Genomic DNA, 19,088 nt, shown 5'->3' on the forward strand with positions numbered 1-19,088 from the left:
CAGACGACTTTTACAACTTAAGAAAAATGGTTAATGATCATGCAAACAAAAACGCAAAAAAAATTTCTTCAAGAAACGCAAGATGCAGTTGCGGTTGATTAGACCAAATGAAGATGATATCACAGTTTCGCTGCAGGCACTGAAACATTTATTAACCTGTTCCTGCCACGTGCCAAATTTTGGCTCTGAATTTCATTCTGTTCCCACCAGAGTAAAAGTGCGCTTACGCACGCTTAGCGCTGTTTTATTCTGCCGACAGACCACGAAAATTAGAATTAGTTTCGATACTATCGGTGTGAGATAGCCTATAACCAAGTCTGAACCCGCAACGCGTACTTTTGTTGACCCCTGAGTTGGACGCTGTCTTCTGCAAATACTGCCTGTGGACTTTATACAGCCCGACGAAGCACGTTAAGGAGATGGTGATTTTCTTTAACAATCAAGCGTTCAAAACCAGATTTTATCAAAACTTACCAAGATTTGAGCGGTCACATAATAACAGACACAGTGGCAGCAGCTCGACTGATATACGAGCTTGTATTATGAATATTTTAGCGGAATTCAGCAAACCATGCAGAGATACGGAATTAAACGCCAATGAGCCTAATATAGGACTTACTTCAGCTTGTTTACTTATTTATTCAAGGTATTTGTGCTCTCCACTGAGACAATATCGACTGGTGCGACCGTATGTAGGTTCAAAAACATTAAATACGTTAATATCGAATAATAAATAAAACTGCTATTTACCAACTTTGCAATCGACACAACAGCAATTATATATTATATACAAAACGCACACGTATGTACACATTTTCATTGTCAAATAATAACAACTGCAGTTTAAAATTTTACGAGAAGTCATTTTAAATTCTTGATACGAACCAGGTAATTACTCCACGTTAGTGGACAGGGGCACAAAAGAAGTCTCACTTACGAATTGTAAGTGAAAAGAAAGAGAAAGAGTAAACCAATGAAGCGTGGCATTGTAACAGGTACTATCCAGATGTGAATTTTTTGTTGCTGGGCTACCCTTCAAGCGACCACTTCAGTGTAGCGCATAAGCATTTAACCTTAGCCAGTCTAACAATCAGTTATCATACGGCTTCGAAAGGCGGCACCTGGAGCAAAAGTATTAAGATATCACTAGACCCGCAGTTGCCAGTCCCCTGCAGAGGACGCTGTGAACATCCGCAGAACCTTCTTTACATTTTAAAGTATTCCCTCTGCTGACGTGGCGTAGCTAATCTCCTCCCATGTGAACACAGTCAAGAACAAGGTACGAGACACAGAGAAAAATAGGCGTATGTGTAGTAGACAGACAGACAGACAGACAGACAGACAGACAGACAGACAGACAGACAGACAGACAGACAGACAGACAGACAGACAGACAGACAGACAGACAGATAAATGTGTTTTATTGACACGGAGTAGCAAAGCCCCATTGACTAAAGACTCAATTGATTGGTGCTGTATAAAGTACTACGGATAAAAACAAACAGAATAGGTGAACAGAGTCAGCTTATAGTTTTGAAGGAGTGCCGATGTATAGCGCTCAATACCCGTAATCAGTAAGTTGTTCTCTAGAAAGAGATAGAGAAACCAAGACGGTGTGCATTTTACTCACCACTCTATCGACCATGGAAACAGTTCCCACATAGACATCCCACCAACTGGATCCTGACACACTTCACAAGTAGTCCCTTACTTCCTTAAAAGCGGCACAGCATATCTATTAGGAATACTGTACAAGTATCCTGCGCTACGACCTGAAAGACCGAACCATCAGTAAAAAAAAAAGGCACACTCCCGGTGCCCATGAAGAATCTTTCGGTAGCAGCTGAAATTGGTTTGTTTGCATTAACGCTCACTCCCGTTACTGATTACCCACTCCCCCTACCAGGTACATGTGTGCTCCTTTTCGATATTAAAAGTGCGACTACTACTACTACGATGAAATGTACTCGCTGCGGGTACGTGTTTTTGTGTTTTAAAGTGCCTCGATTGTACAATGTGAACTGTGATGTTCTAGTTCAGTTTTAATGTTTTATTAATACGAGAAGAACAGCAAAATATCAATGACAAGATATTTATTTGTAAACAATTTCATTGACCTACATTATGTACTGCTGGGATGTAATTTTAGTATTGTTCACCGCTGTAGGTGATTTTCACACAAAGCCTATTGGTGTTGCGTTCTTTTTATTATGTTTTATTGAGGCATATATCGAACTTTTTGTGCTTACAAATATTTATTTGTTCAAAAATTTCGAACTTCATTACCTAGGTGATTAATCGTGTTTTGTCGCACTGCTGTTAACAATGTCGGCTGCCTGTGCCGCACTCAAGACCGGTAGTGCTAATCGGCGCTGAATTAGGAATGTCTGTATTGTATGGGACAGAAGTAAACTTACTTACTTACTACTCCTTCCTTATTTCATACCTATGCAAAGAAGCCGTTTTTAGGGTATATTTGTTGCACTTGGTGTATTCAATGCTCATAAAAATGTCACTGACAAAGCAAATTTGTTCTCTGCCCGTAATTTCCACATTGGCACGGATGGCCCCGAAGGAGTTGCGTTGACACTAGCGCGTATTTTTCCCGGATGTATATATAAGGGAATGGGACGTGTATCCGTTCGCTTCGCTGCAAGTGTCCCTGATAAGGGATAGTCTTGTGTCGCCCTGCCCCGTAACACACCCACCTGTCCTGTATCGCCATCCAACCCTCAGGCTCTTTACTACCCTCCCCCTGCTCCAAATGGAAATGCAGCGGGGGTTGGCTGAATACAATGCAATTTTTCCCTCGTTCGCAATGCTCATGCAGGCTTTGTTGAGACACTTTTCTGTGTTCTTCTTGAAATAGTTCGGGATGACAGCTTTTCTTTAAGTGTCTCTTTTTAACTCGCCTGCTCCTGACAACATTTGTAACACGTCGTTCTTATTTGCCATCTAAATAGAAATGCCTAAAATATGCCGAATGTTTTTTCTTGATCAATGTTGATATCTAAAACAAACGTGTCACTATTTGAGTAATTTGGAATGGTCCGGCCTATGCACATTTTGTGGCCAAGGATTTTTTCAGATGTATTTTAGATGGGAGGTTAAACCAAGGGGCAGACCGACAGGCCAACACTTCGGAGTTAAGGTACGTCCTAAAAAAGACTACAGTAGAATCTCGATAAACCCGCCGCGGTGGCTCAGTGGCTAAGGCGTTGCGCTGCTGAGCACGAGGTCGCGGGTTCGATTCCCGGCCGCGGCGGCCGCTTTTCTGATGGAGGCGAAAAGCAAAAACGCCCGTGTGTACGAGATTTTGGCGCACGTTAAAGATCCCCAGGTAGTCAAAATTAATCCGGAGCCCTCCACTACGGCGTGCCTCATCGCCTGCGTTGCGTCGGCGCGTTAAACCCTACAATCAATCAATCAATCAATCAATCAATCAATCAATCAATCAATCAATCAATCAATCAATCAATCAATCAATCAATCAATCAATCAATCAATCAATCAATCAATCAATCAATCAGAATCTCGATAAACGGAAATCGCTTAAACGGAATTGCCGCTTAAATGGAACAGTTGCCTGTAATTTGGTTGGTTTTGTATTCAGATAACTGAAAAGAACTCTCGGTAATCGGAACTAAAATTTCCGCATCACCGTGTAAACGGAAGCAGAAATGGAACTTCTTGTGAAATCCACTGGCATGAGAATCAGCTTTTTACGGTTCCGGCTGTTTCGTTGTTGTTTTTTTTTTCTTCCTCCATGCTTTTTTAGCCTTGTTGGCCTCGTAAGCCTCGTCTCGTAATTGGTTAGCCGTGTTAGCGCAACGAATGCAACATCCCAGTTCTTGTTCCAGTCGTTCGTCTCGATTCTAAACACCGAGGCTACAGGCCTCACCTCCTGTCGCCTCGTTCATGCCATCGTTGTGCTATTCGTCCTTCATTACCACGTTGCCGTCTTCTAAATTCGGTGGCTCGTAAGCACTCGCACCCGCCGCGGTGGCTCAGTGGCTAAGGCGTTGCGCTGCTGAGCACGAGGTCACGGGTTCGATTCCCGGCCGCGGCGGCCGCTTTTCTGATGGAGGCGAAAAGCAAAAACGCCCGTGTGTACGAGATTTCGGCGCACGATAAAGATCCCCAGGCGGTCAAAATTAATCCGGAGCCCTCCACTACGGCGCGCCTCATCGCCTGCGTTGCGTTGGCGCGTTAAACCCCACAATCAATCAAATCAAGCACTCGCGAAGTTGATGCGTCTAGCCTCCGTGAAGATGCAGTTGCAAGGACTCAAACAAAAATAATTGACGCATTTTGTAGTGCACAGCGACTCATTGTTGCAAATCAACTTTGTGAATGGTGTGCCTACGCTTCTTGTAGTTTTCTTGCTTTCTGAAAACTATCTGCTACAGTCACTTTCTAGTGGTTAGAGTTCCATGAAATGCCCTTAGAATCGTGTACGCACATAAATTTGCACCTTAGAACAACTCTCTCAGTAAACGGAACTCCTGTTAAACGGAACTAATTTTTCCGGTCCCCTGAAGTTCCGTTTATCGAGAGTCTACTGTATTTCATTTAAACCACCACGTTTAGACGCAGACAGCTATCGCTGTAGTTTGTATCATGGAGGGAAAGGGGGGGGGGTGTCTTACATGTATGCATTTGCTGTGAGCGTGAGGACATTTTAAAGCAAGCTGCAAAAAGGAATACGATTTTCATGCACTTGCGGGGAGTCATCACATACGCAGAGACACACAAAAACGCACGCAAATGAAAAATATAAAGTTGACACTGGGAAAATATAACTCGTAGATGCAGTGTGTGAATAGCACACGAACGATCACGCTCGGACGTTTTGTTCAAGGGCCTTTTACTCTGATCTATGCAAACAGGCTGCTATAAAGACAGAAAAAGTAGTATGTTGACCCCCTTGAATCGTTCAAACTATTTGAAAGGAAACTTGCGGAGTAAAGTGCGTTTCTGGCTAGTTTGTATGTGCCTATTTGTTTGCTGAAATTTTGTTGCAAACGTGTTAACGTGCGTTTCTAATTCATGATTCGGAAATCGGTAGAAAGTGTGCAGGTTTCTTATTTATGCATTCAACTATACTCATTTTTGCATTGGCATTGGCTCCGGTTCCGCTGAGGGGGCCGCCGATACCGGAGCGGACCGTCAAAAACGGTCAGCTAGGACTCTAACGCCGTTCCGGGCCGCGTATTCCCAAACCATATCCCGTAGGGGCCCAGGCCGACCACACCCCCTAAGCAGGGGCGCAGCCAATGAGGTAAAAAAATTCCCCCTCCCCTCGTTTCGGCTGTTTTGCGGGCGGCCGATGGTTTCGCTCCGCGGGCAAGTTGTGTTGTACTATTTATATTTTTATTCCTGCTATTTCTTGTTTATACATTTGTATACTTTTTGCATGTGTGTGGCTTACAGTTGAGGCACGAGCTGTGACACAATGCTGGAGAATTAAATGGCCAGACACTACAGAAATATATATATATATATATATATATATATATATATATATATATATATATATATATATATTTATATATATATATATATATATATATACATATATATATATATGTATATATATATGTGGTAGCTAAAAATGCGTCGCAGGAAACAGACACAAACTGCTCATCTATACCCATTAGTGGATCTCTAAAAGTGACAATTTTTTGCCGCTATTTGGACTCCGAAATCACTATCGCAAAAATAGTGAACTAAGGAGATTTAGTTTTATCTCTGCTGCGACTACCATGACTTCAAACTCACGGGCAACTACTCATTAGTCCCAGCGAAAAGAATATACGTATCTGAGTGAGTGTAACACTGCAATAAATGAGAGGCCATGGGGCCCTGGGGGAGCAAGGATGAGGAGAAAAGGGGAAGGTCACAACTCGCACAATGAACACAGTTGCAGTCTTGGGGTCCTAATCGCAAAATGAACACATTAAAGTCAGTCAGTGGCAGCAAAACGCACAGTTCACACTTAAATGTACAGTTCACACTGTGGACAATGCGGTTCACACTGAAAACAGTGCACGCTACAGACAGTTCACATTGTATACCGAACGGGGAAGTCGGCCAGGCTGCTACACCAATTTGTAGAGTCTGTTTTCAAGGGCGTACTCGGTAATTGCTTCTAGTGCGGTGGGATCGTCACGGACCCGACTAACATGTTCCTGTTCAGTCGCAGGGGCGGGACCTAGAGTTAAAAGCTGGTGGCGATTACGGTCGAATAATGGACAGAGCCAAATTAAGTGGTAACGATTTGGTGTGCCTTCCCGATTACAGGGGGGGAATCAGCGCCATTCAGATCCTGCTGGAGCTGTCTATTTATAAATAACGTATCTTATGCAGCAAAATCTCTGTGTGCATGAAGCACAAATTGTTAAAAATAGCTAATCGACATTGGCAACAGCGTGAGTGGTAGCACGCATGATCACTGATATCAAAGTCGGCCTGGTGGCTTCAGTAAAGAGACTGTGGTCAATAGCTTTGTACAGAAGACATATATCAAACTCCTCGAGTACTTCAGTTGCTGTACAATCCAACTATTACTTAGCCCCTGGTTGGTATATATTTTCGATATTGTTTCCCTAAATTGTTATGACCCGCGGTGCAAATTATGCAGAATTCATGACCGAGTGTAAAACGTGTACGTTTGAGCTGGTGTCTTTCTTATCAATGTATCACCCTTGCAAGAACGATTCACACCTTCCATTGCTGTTAACAAAATGTCAATGTTTTCCTTAGTGGCACTGTTCCTGATAAAGAATAATGCAATGAAGTTAATGTTAACGAAATTCAATGTAATAGTGCTTATGAAAGCGCCAAAATGTAGCAGCTCATGCAGCTGCAATATTTCGCAAGAGTAGTACAGTTTGTAAATGTAGTCATGGGTAATTGGCTGCCTTTCTTGTAATCCTTACCTGCAGCACCGAATCGTGTTTTGAGCTGCGTATATAGTGAAAGAGCACCCAACTCAATTGCATACCCTTCTGTGTGCTGTAGAATGAGCTTTCAATGAGGGTGTTTGCTTTCCGGACCGTGTATAATTGCCACATGCGCGTGAAAGCGTCCATCCGCGCGCGCGCACTTCGAGCACCGAGTCGAGCGCTTATTTAGGAACACGATCGGAGGTCAGCGTGAACTTGCAGGTGCGCAAGAAGCGCGCGGAGAGATCAGGGGCTCAGGTACAAAAGGTTAGCTTCTACCACATGTGCGTCAGCTTCCCCAGCGCCGCAGGCCAGCCCCGCCCACGGAGCGAAACCATCGGCCGCCTGCCAAGCAGTCGAAACGAGGGGAGGGGGAAAAAAGAAAAAATCCACCACGAATGAAGTCGCGTACATATAGGTAGAGGCGTCACGGTGCTGCGTCCAAGGAGGTTAAAAAATTGCAATTTTTTTAATCTCTTTGGCTGCGCCCCTGCTTAGGGGGCGTGGTCGGCCTGGGCCCCTACGGGATATGGTTTGGGAATACGCTTCCGGGCCAGGCGCACCACACGTGCGCAATGGCGCGCCCGCTCGCTATCGGAGCGGAGAGGACCGTGAAAAACGGTCAGTTAAAACTCGCAATTTAAGGAAAGAAACGCGCGTTTCCGCCGGTTTCTTTCGTATGCCGTGCCGGCTATCTTATTTGATAGGAAAAGTGTATCACCATGTCGTCGCTAAAAGAGAATGTTCGTCTTTGATCACCGACGTTCTAGATATGATTCGATGGTTCTACAATCACCAAGCCGAAAGATAAATTCTCGCAAGACAAGCACTGCGGTATCCGATTCGCCGACACTCCAAGACTCGCCTGTGCACGTAACTTTAATAGCGAGTTGTAGCTGACCGTACCGATAGCGAGCGGGAGTGCCATTGCGCATGCGTGGCGCACTTGGCCGCGAATGGCATTGGCTTCGGTTGCGCTGAGCGGGCCTCCGATACCAGAGCAGAGCGTCGAAAACGCTCAGCTAAAGCTCTCTTTTGACTGCTATTTCGCCGCTTGCGTATTCCTTGAGTTTTTAGAGGAGCACATTCGCTCCAATAAACTTTTTTGAAGAAACCTGCCTTCTCCATGGCTAGGTTACATTATAATAAAATTAATATTTTAAAGACGCCCCCTTGCAGCAAAGCCTTGCTCTTTTTTTTACAAGTACTGGTAGCAATGCCTCCCGATCAGCGCCCCTGCGAGTCGACGTTGTGGTTTCCTTGGCGCCCTAAGTGGGGACAGCCCAGAACGAGGAGGCCTTCTGTTGGCACGCTTGTGATGAGGCATTGCGTCCCTCTGATCGCACGAATGAGTTTATAGGCCATCCCTGTACACTGTGCTTTGTACGAAAAGGGTAATTATAACACGGAGTCTGCCAGTGGCAAAAACGATTAAGGGCAAAGCGTGGGTCATTATGAAACTTTCGCTGGCATTTTGCCGAAGAGCACCCCTAATTCGCCTAATCTGCTTTGCCGCCCCACGCATAATGGTTCGGGACGATTAAAATGTAATAGACATGCACAGATGTGACTGGTTTTAAAGCGCGGTCACTTGCAGCGCTACCTAAGCAATCAGGATCTCATCTGTCACCAATTCTGTTTAATGGCGACATTGTGTCGTCGCACACAACCAGCTAAATTCGCTAGATTTGAACTGGTATATCCCCACTTCGCAGGATATCAAGGGCTTGCTTTTTTGTTTCTGGTGACACAATTTTTTTAAGTACCACACAGCGATTCTGTGTAGACCTTAAACCTGTACTAATGTCGGCTGGAGTGAGCCGCATTGCAATCGCGACCCCGGGGGGGATCTCGAGTTTTCGCTTTGCTACTTTGCGTGGAGATATTTGAAAACAAGGCCACGGCAAACACTGCCCTTGCTCCCTACCCCCTTCAGAAATGGCTCCACCCGGCTTAACCAGCTTTCACATTTTGTGCGTTCTGTCACACTCCGATACCACGATTAATCTGACATGGTCGGGATTTTCAGAAAGACCGCGAGGACTTCGCCATGATCCTGAATTTCGTCACAAGTATAGCAACAATGTTACTGTAAGTGGCATGAAAAAAGTGCTGTAGGGGACGGCCTGGCTCCTTGGGCACGGCTGCTGTAGTCTCCTTCAAGCAAGCTTTGTCGTTAATCAGGTCAACCCCCAAATTACCCCACAGGATTCTCCCTTCCCATGCCCATCCCCTCTTCTTTCCCCTTAATGGAGTAAAGGCATTCTTTGTACACGTACATAGTAGTCATCATGATCATATCGAGCAGAAATGTGTTTTATGCCCACTTTTTTTTTCAACACCTCAGTAGACTACAAACTGAAAATACCATTTGTAAGGCAAATGTTTACCCATTTGCAAGCATGGCGCCAAATTTGGTCTTTAGGCTGTTTATCCGCCCTGTCGTCAGCCACATCTTTACTGCAGATTCTACTGTAGTGTAGTGTCCCGGGCCACAAAAATGGGACAGTTGTAATGTATATTACAACTAGGATTCCTGAAAAACTTTTCCTAGTAAACTAGAGTGTTGGTATGGTTCTCAATGTGCGACACCAAATTTTGTGTGGGTATGTCCTTTCACATAGCCTGAATTAAATGTTCTAAGCTTATACTGCTTCTCACTGTACTGTGGTCTCTGCTCTTGATCTTGTCTAGCACGTCAACAACATGCACAATACCCGGATTGGTTTTTAGAATCAGGACAATTTTAGTTTTACGATACCGTCGGGATTTTCCATGTGTATTTACTGTTCCTTGGTTCGTGGAGGAAATTATTGAATATCCACAGGTTACTTCCCTCTGTCTCAAGTTGTACCTCATGTCGCCGCTCGCCTAGTAACGCGGTTGAAGTGACGTTCGAAATGTTCTTTCTACGTTTCAGACACTCGGCTATGGCGCTTACTTTTCATTTATATGGGAGAAGGTCACACTGTTGTATGTTTGCAGGGTGATGCCGGTGGAGCTCTACGATCGGTGGAACATACAAAATGAAACTTAAATATGTACCACGCAACGCCGGCAGCTCATGCTTCAGCCAGTGTGTCCTGTGAAGTAAAAAAAAGCGAAAGCAGAATGAAATAACCTAAAAAAAACTGAAACTAAAGCGTGGCAAACTGTTCGCATGGCGACGCAGTGAAACATCCCCTTCGCGAGGGGCACGATCAAAAGCAGAGCATTTCCGGGGGCGCACGACGTTAAGTAGTTTGCGTTACGTTAATGTTGTTGCACTTGTGGCAACTGCTGACGAGAGAGCGCTCGTCAGCAGTAAAATTGGCAGCCTCGGCGCACGTTGAGTCCGAGAGAGGGGAGAGAGTGTCCTTGAAACGTGCCTGGACGCGCTATCAAATGTTGATCGCGCCGATAGCGAAACGTCTGAGCCTGGCATGTCGAGGCGAGCGATGCGGACAACTACGGACGCCAAGAACGGGTGACATCGTGAGTTAAAGAAATGCTCTGCATTTGAAATTGTATTAGCATTACTTTAAATAACATATTTTCCCGGCTCTCAATGGTACGTTCATTTGCATGTGGAGTGACGTACGATTATCACTAGCCGTTGGTGGATTAGAAGGCAATGACGTCACGGCGGGCGTAGCATGGAGAGTTCCTAGAGTCGAACAACTTTTCCTCACCCTTCTCTCTTCCTGTTTCCCACTCATGTAGCGCCGGCGATGCTCGTGCTGCACGCGCGACCCAGCCGCCTGCTGGGCGGAGGATTCTCGCGGGCTCTGCGCAACTCGATCACCATCAAGATGGTCCTTGGCATCGTGCTCTTCTTCGCCGGCATGAGCAGCCTCTACGTCAACCACCGGCTGGGGCTGTCTCTAGCCGGCGTCGGCCTCGTGCTCGTCTTCGTGCCCGCTGAGTTCCTCTTCGGCTTGTGCATAGACTTCAAAGGTGGGCGCTGCCTTGCACGGGACAATGACCAGTACAGTGATCTCACGAGCTTGCGAAAGACTCTCTTAAGTTTGAGCGAAACATTTAAAATGAAGTTTATGCAAGAGAAAAGTTGACATCGACCTGATATGCAGCCAGAGGTCTACGAAAGAAAACTTTCTCAAAAAGCCACGCAGCTGAACAGTAATTGGTCGTAACAGTAATTTGAACGCCAGCTAGTTATTTGAAAAAAAAAAAACTAATTTGCGCAGTCCCTGGAGAGAGTGTCAAGCGATGAAATTTTATCTAGTGTCTGCGAAACGTGATGAGGCCAAGCGACATTTTTGCGGCATCTTTCCCACATGCCAGCGTGGTATGACAGGCAGGGAGGTAATCAGGAGCGGACACATCAAACTGAAGTCATTGGTAGCAAATTAGTGCGCTGCCGTCACCGCAGTTGGCATAAACTGTATCGGTGCCACGCCCTACAAGAGACACGAAATTTCTTGGAAGGCTCGTAAAAGCAGCTGATTCCGAAGCTTCCGAAAGAGATTCAGAAGAGAGGGAGCATCGAACCGCATTTTGAGCAGGCAAGGCTGGCCAGGAAATTGTGCTCTTTCCTGCTGCTGCTGCACATGTCGACAAACTTTCTAAAAAAAGAACGTGAATATGAGTACTATGAAAAGGACACTGACTTGCCCATAATAGTCGTAGCACATTAACTTTTCACTTAAAAAAAAACTATGATAACTCATTGGTAATAGAGGAGGATTTTAATGCGGGCGTAAAAAAAGCGGTCCAGATTGGTCATTGACATTATTAAGACGCAGTTTTCAGCTGCGTAAAGCAAGCGACGCATAGATCAAGACCAACTCATTAAGACAGCACCCTCGCAATCGTGTCCTATTTAGTCTCCAGACGCCCGTATTTAACAGGAACATTCTGCACTCCGTTTCCGGCGTCTATGTAGGATAGAAAGAGGGTCTCTAAACAAATTGCCCACATTACGCTACGAAAGCGTGACTAAGCCTAGACTGTGAGTGCTCAAAGCATTTACTTTTTGAAGGCAAGCCCGGAACCCTTCTTTAATTTGACAGAGTGCCTCTTCGCATGAGCTCTCGCTGAAAGGACTAAAGAACGCGGCACAAAATGCACAAAAGAACAAAGTCGCATTATAGGGAAACAGAGTCCAATGAAGACGTATGAGGAAGAGCAAAGGAAAGACAGCGCTAGCTTAAGAGATTAAATGCACTTTCAAGTAGCGGAAAAAAAAATTAGAACGGGCTTACCTCGGCTATGCCGGGGTAAACGTAGCGTGAGCTAAGGTTCAGCTGGTTATTCTTAGGTTTGCTGGTTGTCTAGGTTTAGCTGATTATGCTATCTGCTGCTAAAACTATTTTCAATCCAATCCAATCCAATTCAATCCAATACAATCCAGTCCAGTCTAGTCGAATCCAATCAAATACAGTCCAGTTCAGTCCGGTCCAGTCCAGTCCAGTCCAGTCCAGTCCAGTCCAGTCCAGTCACTGCTCCTAGTGCATGTGCAGCACGGCTCTCCAGGAGCCACGCGAAACAGCTATCAAACGGCTCCTGCGCAGCGTCAGACGTAGCTACTGCGTAACGGAGGCGCACAGGTAGGCACGCGCCGGCGCTAGTGCGTCTGCCTCGGCTATGACGTCACTCCTCTGGAATGCGCAGACCGGCGAGTGTGCCGACCCAATTCTCTACACACCCGTACTCCAATTGGTTTGGATTGCAATCCAACACACTCCAGTCCAATCTAAGCCAATCCGAGCCAATCCAATACAATTTAAGCCAATCCGATCCGATCCGATCCAAACCAATCCAATGCTCCTCGCGCTTGCGCAGAACGGCCCTTCACGGCCCACGCGAAACTGCGCAACCTCGGCCAGTGTAGCTTACGTTACACAAAAGTGTTCTGCCTGAACGCTGCTGAAGGAATGAGCGGCATATATAAGCTCTGTCACGTAAACAACACCTGGAATGAAGCTTGTTATATTTTATATGTCTTCAAATGAAGTAAGCAATGTGGTGTGACCCAATTTGTAGCTTTTTGTAGCATTAGTTTTATTTATATAAACCTCGTCAGGAGCAGGGCCCTGCGCAAGCGTGTCCTGGAAACATCGGTATTCACTATAAGAGGAACTTATATTTTGAAACCACGATGAAACGATTTTAGAGCGTGGTTTCGTCCAAGAAAGTTTGAAGGGTTTATAGATACCATAAAAACAAAATAAAAGTTTGCTAAATTTGAAAGAACTAGCCATTGGTAGCTACCTGAGTTCGATTTCAGCCTCGAAAGGAGTTTATTTGGCAAGAAACGCTCTAAACTTACACACTTTAAAGGAACCCTGCAACACGTTTTTTAACTGTTTTTGAAATCGTAAATACTAGCAGAACGTAGTCACCCAACACGCCCAGCACGTAGATTAGGGGGTCGCAAAGTACTTAAGCCTTAAATTACTGCTCTATGCCCATCGGATAACTTGTAAACTTGCTCAAGTTTTCTCTCTTTCCCGGTCTTGACGTTCTTTGACGGCTAGAATTACGTCACTAAGGCCATGTAGCGGCTGTTGGCCGGTTTTCCTTCAGTTGCAGGAATGAACGCTTTTCGATAGCAACTTAAAAAAAAAGACACAAAAACAAAGGGGAAATTGAAGGCGTATCTGGTGCGACGAGCAAATCGCCTAGTGCCGTTCCGTGCTGGCGATGACTATATCTTTCCCAGTGGTTTGGTTGCAGACGCGAAGGAAATGGTGAAAGCGGTTATCAATGGTGTTGCAGGGACACTTTAAAATTTTGCTGCGCCCGGTAAACTACGCACCATCATTTCATAGTCGCTATAATCGGGTCAACCGTCGACTCGTTGTGAGCCAAGTAAGCCGAGACAGCTGAATGCGTGGCAGTCGTAGGCAATACCCCAACTGTAGCAGTGCGCGTGAAGACAGCTACATCGAGACCCAGGGCATCAGCTAGCGAAGTGTTGCGTTTATATTAGTGGGGCGACAAATATGGGAGCGTTACGTCCTCTGAAAGCGATTGGTCGCGCTCTCGTTGGGGTGCCTCTGTGTAATTGGGCCGCCATTTTCGTCCCGTACTTTCCCTGAAAAACACCAAAAGGAACGATGGTTTCACATTTATTGAACACCAGTTAGTGGTTTGGGGTATTTGTACTTTCACTGATATCAAAGGCTGACAGCAAACGGCAGTGGCAGTGCAATCATGTTAACTTCACCAAACATTTATCAACGCGAACGAAACGTAGAAACAGTGAGGAGAGTTAGTCGACAACCAGAAGCCACCACGCTGCGTCATGGGAAATTAATGTAACCTTCAGTAGAACAGAAAGCTGAGCTAGTTGGACTGAATTCCTAATTCAAACGCAATTCAAAGGGCTCCTGTTGTCTACTTCTTATATTTCTTCTTTTTGCGCTTTAAAATATCAAATGTAAGCGCAGGTAAAGCCCAGTTCAAACTTCGAAAGTGGGGGCATTGGCTTTGTGGCTGCGGGTCTATATTTTATACGCACGCCCAGGTCACAAGGAGAATGCGAGGTCACGGTCCAGCAGCACCAAGTCCGACAGGCAGCCCACGGAAGTGGTCGTTGAGGGCGACGGCAAGGGCGTCGCCACTGTTCTCGCATCCGGCACACTTCCTGCGGAAGCGGCTCAAGGGGAAGGAGGCGGGAGCCGGGCGAGTTCCACGCTGCAGGAGGACGCCGACGATGCGGAGGACTACTCCTCGGGGGAGAACGGGAGGCCGTCCTTTCCGCGATGCAGCTGCCCAGCGAGGAGCGCGACTCCGGAAACGTAAGCAGTGTTGCACATTTTCAGCGATCACTGTACCTCGGCAATGTTGAAGGGATACTAGCGCCGTTTCCGTGATAAGACATGAGAGTGCACGTGTATGCCATTGGTTGTTTGATGCCATTGGTTGCCATTTATTGTCAACTGGGCTTAATCACAGGTAAGGCAGGATAAATGTCATTTTCCGGGATTTGGGGCTAGGAAAAAAACAAGTTTGTTGGAACTTTGGAGGTCAGTTCGCAGGCTAATAATATGTAGGCTTTGTTGGAAAAATCACCAGAATTATTCGCTGCGGTGCGCAAGCAGAAGAGGGACTCAGTCCTCTGCAGTTGGTTGGCACTAAATCAATCAATCAATCAATCAATCAATCAATCAATCAATCAATCAATCAATCAATCAATCAATCAATCAATCAATCAATCAATAAATAAATAAATAAATAAATCAATCAATCAATCAATCAATCAATCAATCAATCAATCAATCAATCAATCAATCAATCAATCAATCAATTAATTAATTAATTAAATAGTCAGTCAGTCAGTCAGTCAGTCACAGTCAGTCAGCCAGTCAGTCAGCCAGTCAGCCAGTCAGTCAGTCAGTCAGTCAGTCAGTCAGTCAGTCAGTCAGTCAAGCAATCAATGAGTCAATGAATCTGCAGAATTAAGGAATACCAGACCATCTATACTAACGTGAAATACCGGGAGGGGCGGAGCGTGCATTTAAAAGTCTATTCAAAGATTGTAAGTCAATCTCTCGCCGCACGGCGCGTGCTAATTGAGCGCCGGAGAAGCGCCGGTTGGAGGATCAATCGCACCTTTGCTGAGGTGGTGGTGGCGCCTCTTGTGTTAAACTGGATTTAAGTAATTAAATGAGCGAGAGACTGGCCGTAAGTTGTGTTCGTGCCACACGCCGCAACATGCTAAGTAGCGCGACGCATCGGAAAACGAGTGTCCTGGTGGGTGTTTTAGTACCGTTACTATATGAGACGACTGGAGAGGCTGACAGCCCGAGCCCGAAGGGTGCTTCGCACCCCAAAAGGTCGTCCCCAAGAAATTTCTGCGCTTACTCTGAAGCCTAACACAGGGTTACATACCAACTGAGTAACTCATACCAGAAGTTACACGTTGGCCCACGCTCACGGAGCATTATTTATGCTGAGTATGATGGGCATACTTTGAAGACAACAAGCTTATAGTGACTTAATAATGTAAATAAACTAAATAAGGCTCCTTGAACAAGTGGAGCCAACCTCAGTCAGATCTTCCCACAATGTTTCTATCGTAGGTATATTTGCTTGATATTGAAAACAAAAAATAGCCGTGTATTGAAATCTCGGCTCAGAATCTCCGTTTCCAGTTTAGTAAGTGCGTTTAAGCTTTTGGAAAAAGGGTGAGCGGGGCATAAGATGAGGCAGGAAAAGGAAACAAAGGAGGGAGGGAGACGTATGCAGCAAAACGCCCGTAGCGACGAACGTAACAAGATAGCTGAAGACGAGAGGCATGTACCCGGCAGCATTCTAATGCGCACCACTTAGGCGCCCGCTACTATGGTTTCACGACGTCCTCGTCCCTCATTGTAACCGGGCGAACGGGGGGGGGGGGGGGGGGGGGGGGGGACAGCGGAGACAAACAAGGTAAAACGAGCAGGAAATCGGAGGAGGAAAGTACATCGAAGTACAATGGGGAGGGCGTATGCCGAGACGGCGTCGGATGTTATCTCCGGCGGCGACGCGCTACGAGATAGCCGAGAGAACGAACAAGTCACCGAAGATAGAGCGAGCAGGAAAGCGGAGGATGACAGTATGGCGAAAGGCGCGAGACACTATCCACCACGGCGGCGTGATAGGAGAAAACGCCAGAGTGTATCGCACGTCTTCCTGCGTACGCTGATGCGGCCATCACTTAGTGAGACCCAGCGGGTATGCGCCGTCACCTAAAAGACTGCAGGTCTCCCTGTTCACGAATTTTGCATTTGGGAGTACTGTAATCGTCACCCAAATGGAAAAAGTACAGCGATATACCATTTCGCGGAAATTAATAACGCAGTCAATAATAAACAACAGCTTAATGAAGGTGATGCACGCGCGCGTACTTTAAGGCAGGCCTTCTCACAGCAGCCTGCTTCCTTTCACTCTCGGTGTTGTTATTCAGGGCCGTGCAGCTCCACCGGACCACGAGCGTTGTGCTGCGGGGAGGAGGAGCATCCACGGCGGGGGAGGCTGGCGCCGTCGTGACTGAGCTCCAAGACCTCCCCGACGCACAGCCGCGGCTATTGTCTGGGGACAGCAGGTTTCCCGAGGCCACGTCGGCTGCTGCAGTGAAGACAGCCACAAACCCATCTCCTGCGGCGTGCAAGTTCCATCGGACGCGCTCTGCGGTGCTCCGCACTGAGGACCTCCCAAAGAACACGCCGCCGCAGGTGAGGACGACCAAGAGCGGTAGCGGGAAACATGGCCTGATAGATTTTGTGCAAATGATCGATCCAGGGATGCGCAAAGTAAAAACAAACGTCTTGATCCCCACGCACATGATTTCTAATGCAAAACAGGAGTATTGTTGAACAGGAATTGCGAAATATTTAAGCGCACACCTTCACACCAATGATGATGAGAATGCAGAATATTAACTCAGTAATCTCTCGTTAACTCAAAGTCGTAAAATCCCCTTAAAGTTTCGAGATAAGCGGCGTTTCATATTAACCAAAATACCGACAATGTGTGGCCAGGTCACTGAAATAAGAGCTATGTGCTGGTAAGGAAACTCGACTGCACAGGGTAATTTTCAGAATACAGGCAAAACTATTTGCATGGACAACAATATTTTATTATTCGATGCAAGGACTACGTGATGCTCGTTTGTTTCGCGGTCACAGCTGCTCAATGCATCGTATCAATTGTTGGTCTCCACCTCTGCATTTACCTTGTTGCGAAGCAGGCGCCGAATGTTTCTTGTTTCTGCCTTTCTAGGCACTTCTGCATGCTCCTCGTCGTCCACAGCCATGTCTGAGGCGGCGGGCAGCACTCCGGTAACAGGGTCGTCGGCTTCGTACAGAGCGTAGTCCTCGCAAATTTGTCCTTCGCGAGCGCGTTCGTGGACTATGGAACTAAGCGTTCGAACGAAGACGTTTCCGCTGCTTTTGGCGGACTTTGCCTTGTGTCGTCTCTGCCAAGATTTCGTGATATATATGGTCCTTAGAAGAAAAAAAAAAAAACGTTTCAGGGAAGAAGGGCAAATACATAGCGGCTCTGGGAGGTAAATGCGCGATGTGAAAAAGGTTCAACTTAACCGATATTTCGAATACCCGAGTTTGAATTAACGAGGGAATCTTGTATTGCTTGTATTATTTCCTTCGTATCACGGTGATGGCATGGGTCATTTTACCGAAGAAGGTAATGCATACATAGTGTAACACTGCTAATTTCAGCTCTACTGCAAACGGAAGGCCCCCAATTGATTTTTTTTTTCTCATAACAGGGGTGATGGTGGTAGCAAGCTGTAATGAAATGGAAGGCCTCTGACCAGAAAAGATAAGAAGGTAAAGTAGGGAGGGTTCAGTATGTATGGAAACAAGGGGTAGATGCTCTTCTACTCTCTGCGTTTGCACCAACAGCATTCCAATCTTTCCGTAACGAGCCCCACTTATTTACCGGTACTTTCTATGTATTACCCTCAAATGGGCGTGAACGAGGCGGTCAGTGCTCTCGAATGGTTTTAGATGAATAATATCACAGTCTACGAAACGTGTCGAAAAGCTTCTGTTTTTTTACAGCACTCAACCACATTACTCTGGGTATACCTTTCTATAAAGCTTTCTCGTTCATGAGCAACCAGTCCTAGCCTCAAAAAGCCAAGCGCGAACGTTGAAGCTATCGCAGATATTTTTCGTTTTGATGTCTCCCTTTTCGGCTTGAGCGACTTTCTTGTTCTTTTTTACCTCTGTCTATACGCTTCTAGTTTATTTTTGGTTACGCGAGCGAACAGCTCCATCATTTTCCGTTTTACTCGGAGAAAATATTTATTGCTCCTCCCCGTGACTGTTCTTGCTTCTTAACTTCAGGTAAGACAAGTCATAGCAAGGCTTTATCCTTTTCCACCTAATCCGTTTCCACGGTTATTGCGTTGATGTTGCAAAAGAGTTTAGCGGCCCAATCGCGTATTTTATAGCTTCACGGACTTGAAGAGACGCACCGTCCATGTCTCGTTCATTGGTTTACTATGTACACCTAAGGAAAGGGCCTATCATTCTGCGGTTTACTGCTAGGCCTGGTGGCTTCAGACTGCAGGTAGAGTAATGCTTTCGCAAGCTTAATTAGCAGCGTTTGACCTGGTTCAGTACTCTTTCAGCAGTCGGCCGCCTGGTGTGCCATTTTTAGACTAATTTGACAGCAATCTTATGC

At 46.0% G+C, this 19,088-nt stretch overlaps 1 protein-coding gene across 1 annotated transcript in view; it reads left to right on the forward strand.

Annotated features, from left to right (window-relative positions):
- Nucleotides 1–19,088, forward strand: part of LOC144148449 (uncharacterized) — a 224,486-nt gene that overhangs the window by 192,944 nt on the left and 12,454 nt on the right. Inside the window, exons 2-4 of the mRNA XM_077679986.1 lie at nucleotides 10,650–10,883; nucleotides 14,419–14,692; nucleotides 16,843–17,110. Coding sequence (XP_077536112.1) covers nucleotides 10,650–10,883; nucleotides 14,419–14,692; nucleotides 16,843–17,110 — 776 coding nt within the window. The remainder of the gene's footprint in view (nucleotides 1–10,649; nucleotides 10,884–14,418; nucleotides 14,693–16,842; nucleotides 17,111–19,088) is intronic.

The sequence above is a fragment of the Haemaphysalis longicornis genome, unplaced genomic scaffold, assembly GCF_048455015.1.
Source record: "Haemaphysalis longicornis isolate Haplotype H1 unplaced genomic scaffold, Haemaphysalis longicornis Haplotype H1 scaffold_8, whole genome shotgun sequence".
NCBI classification, from domain to species: Eukaryota; Metazoa; Arthropoda; class Arachnida; order Ixodida; family Ixodidae; genus Haemaphysalis; species Haemaphysalis longicornis.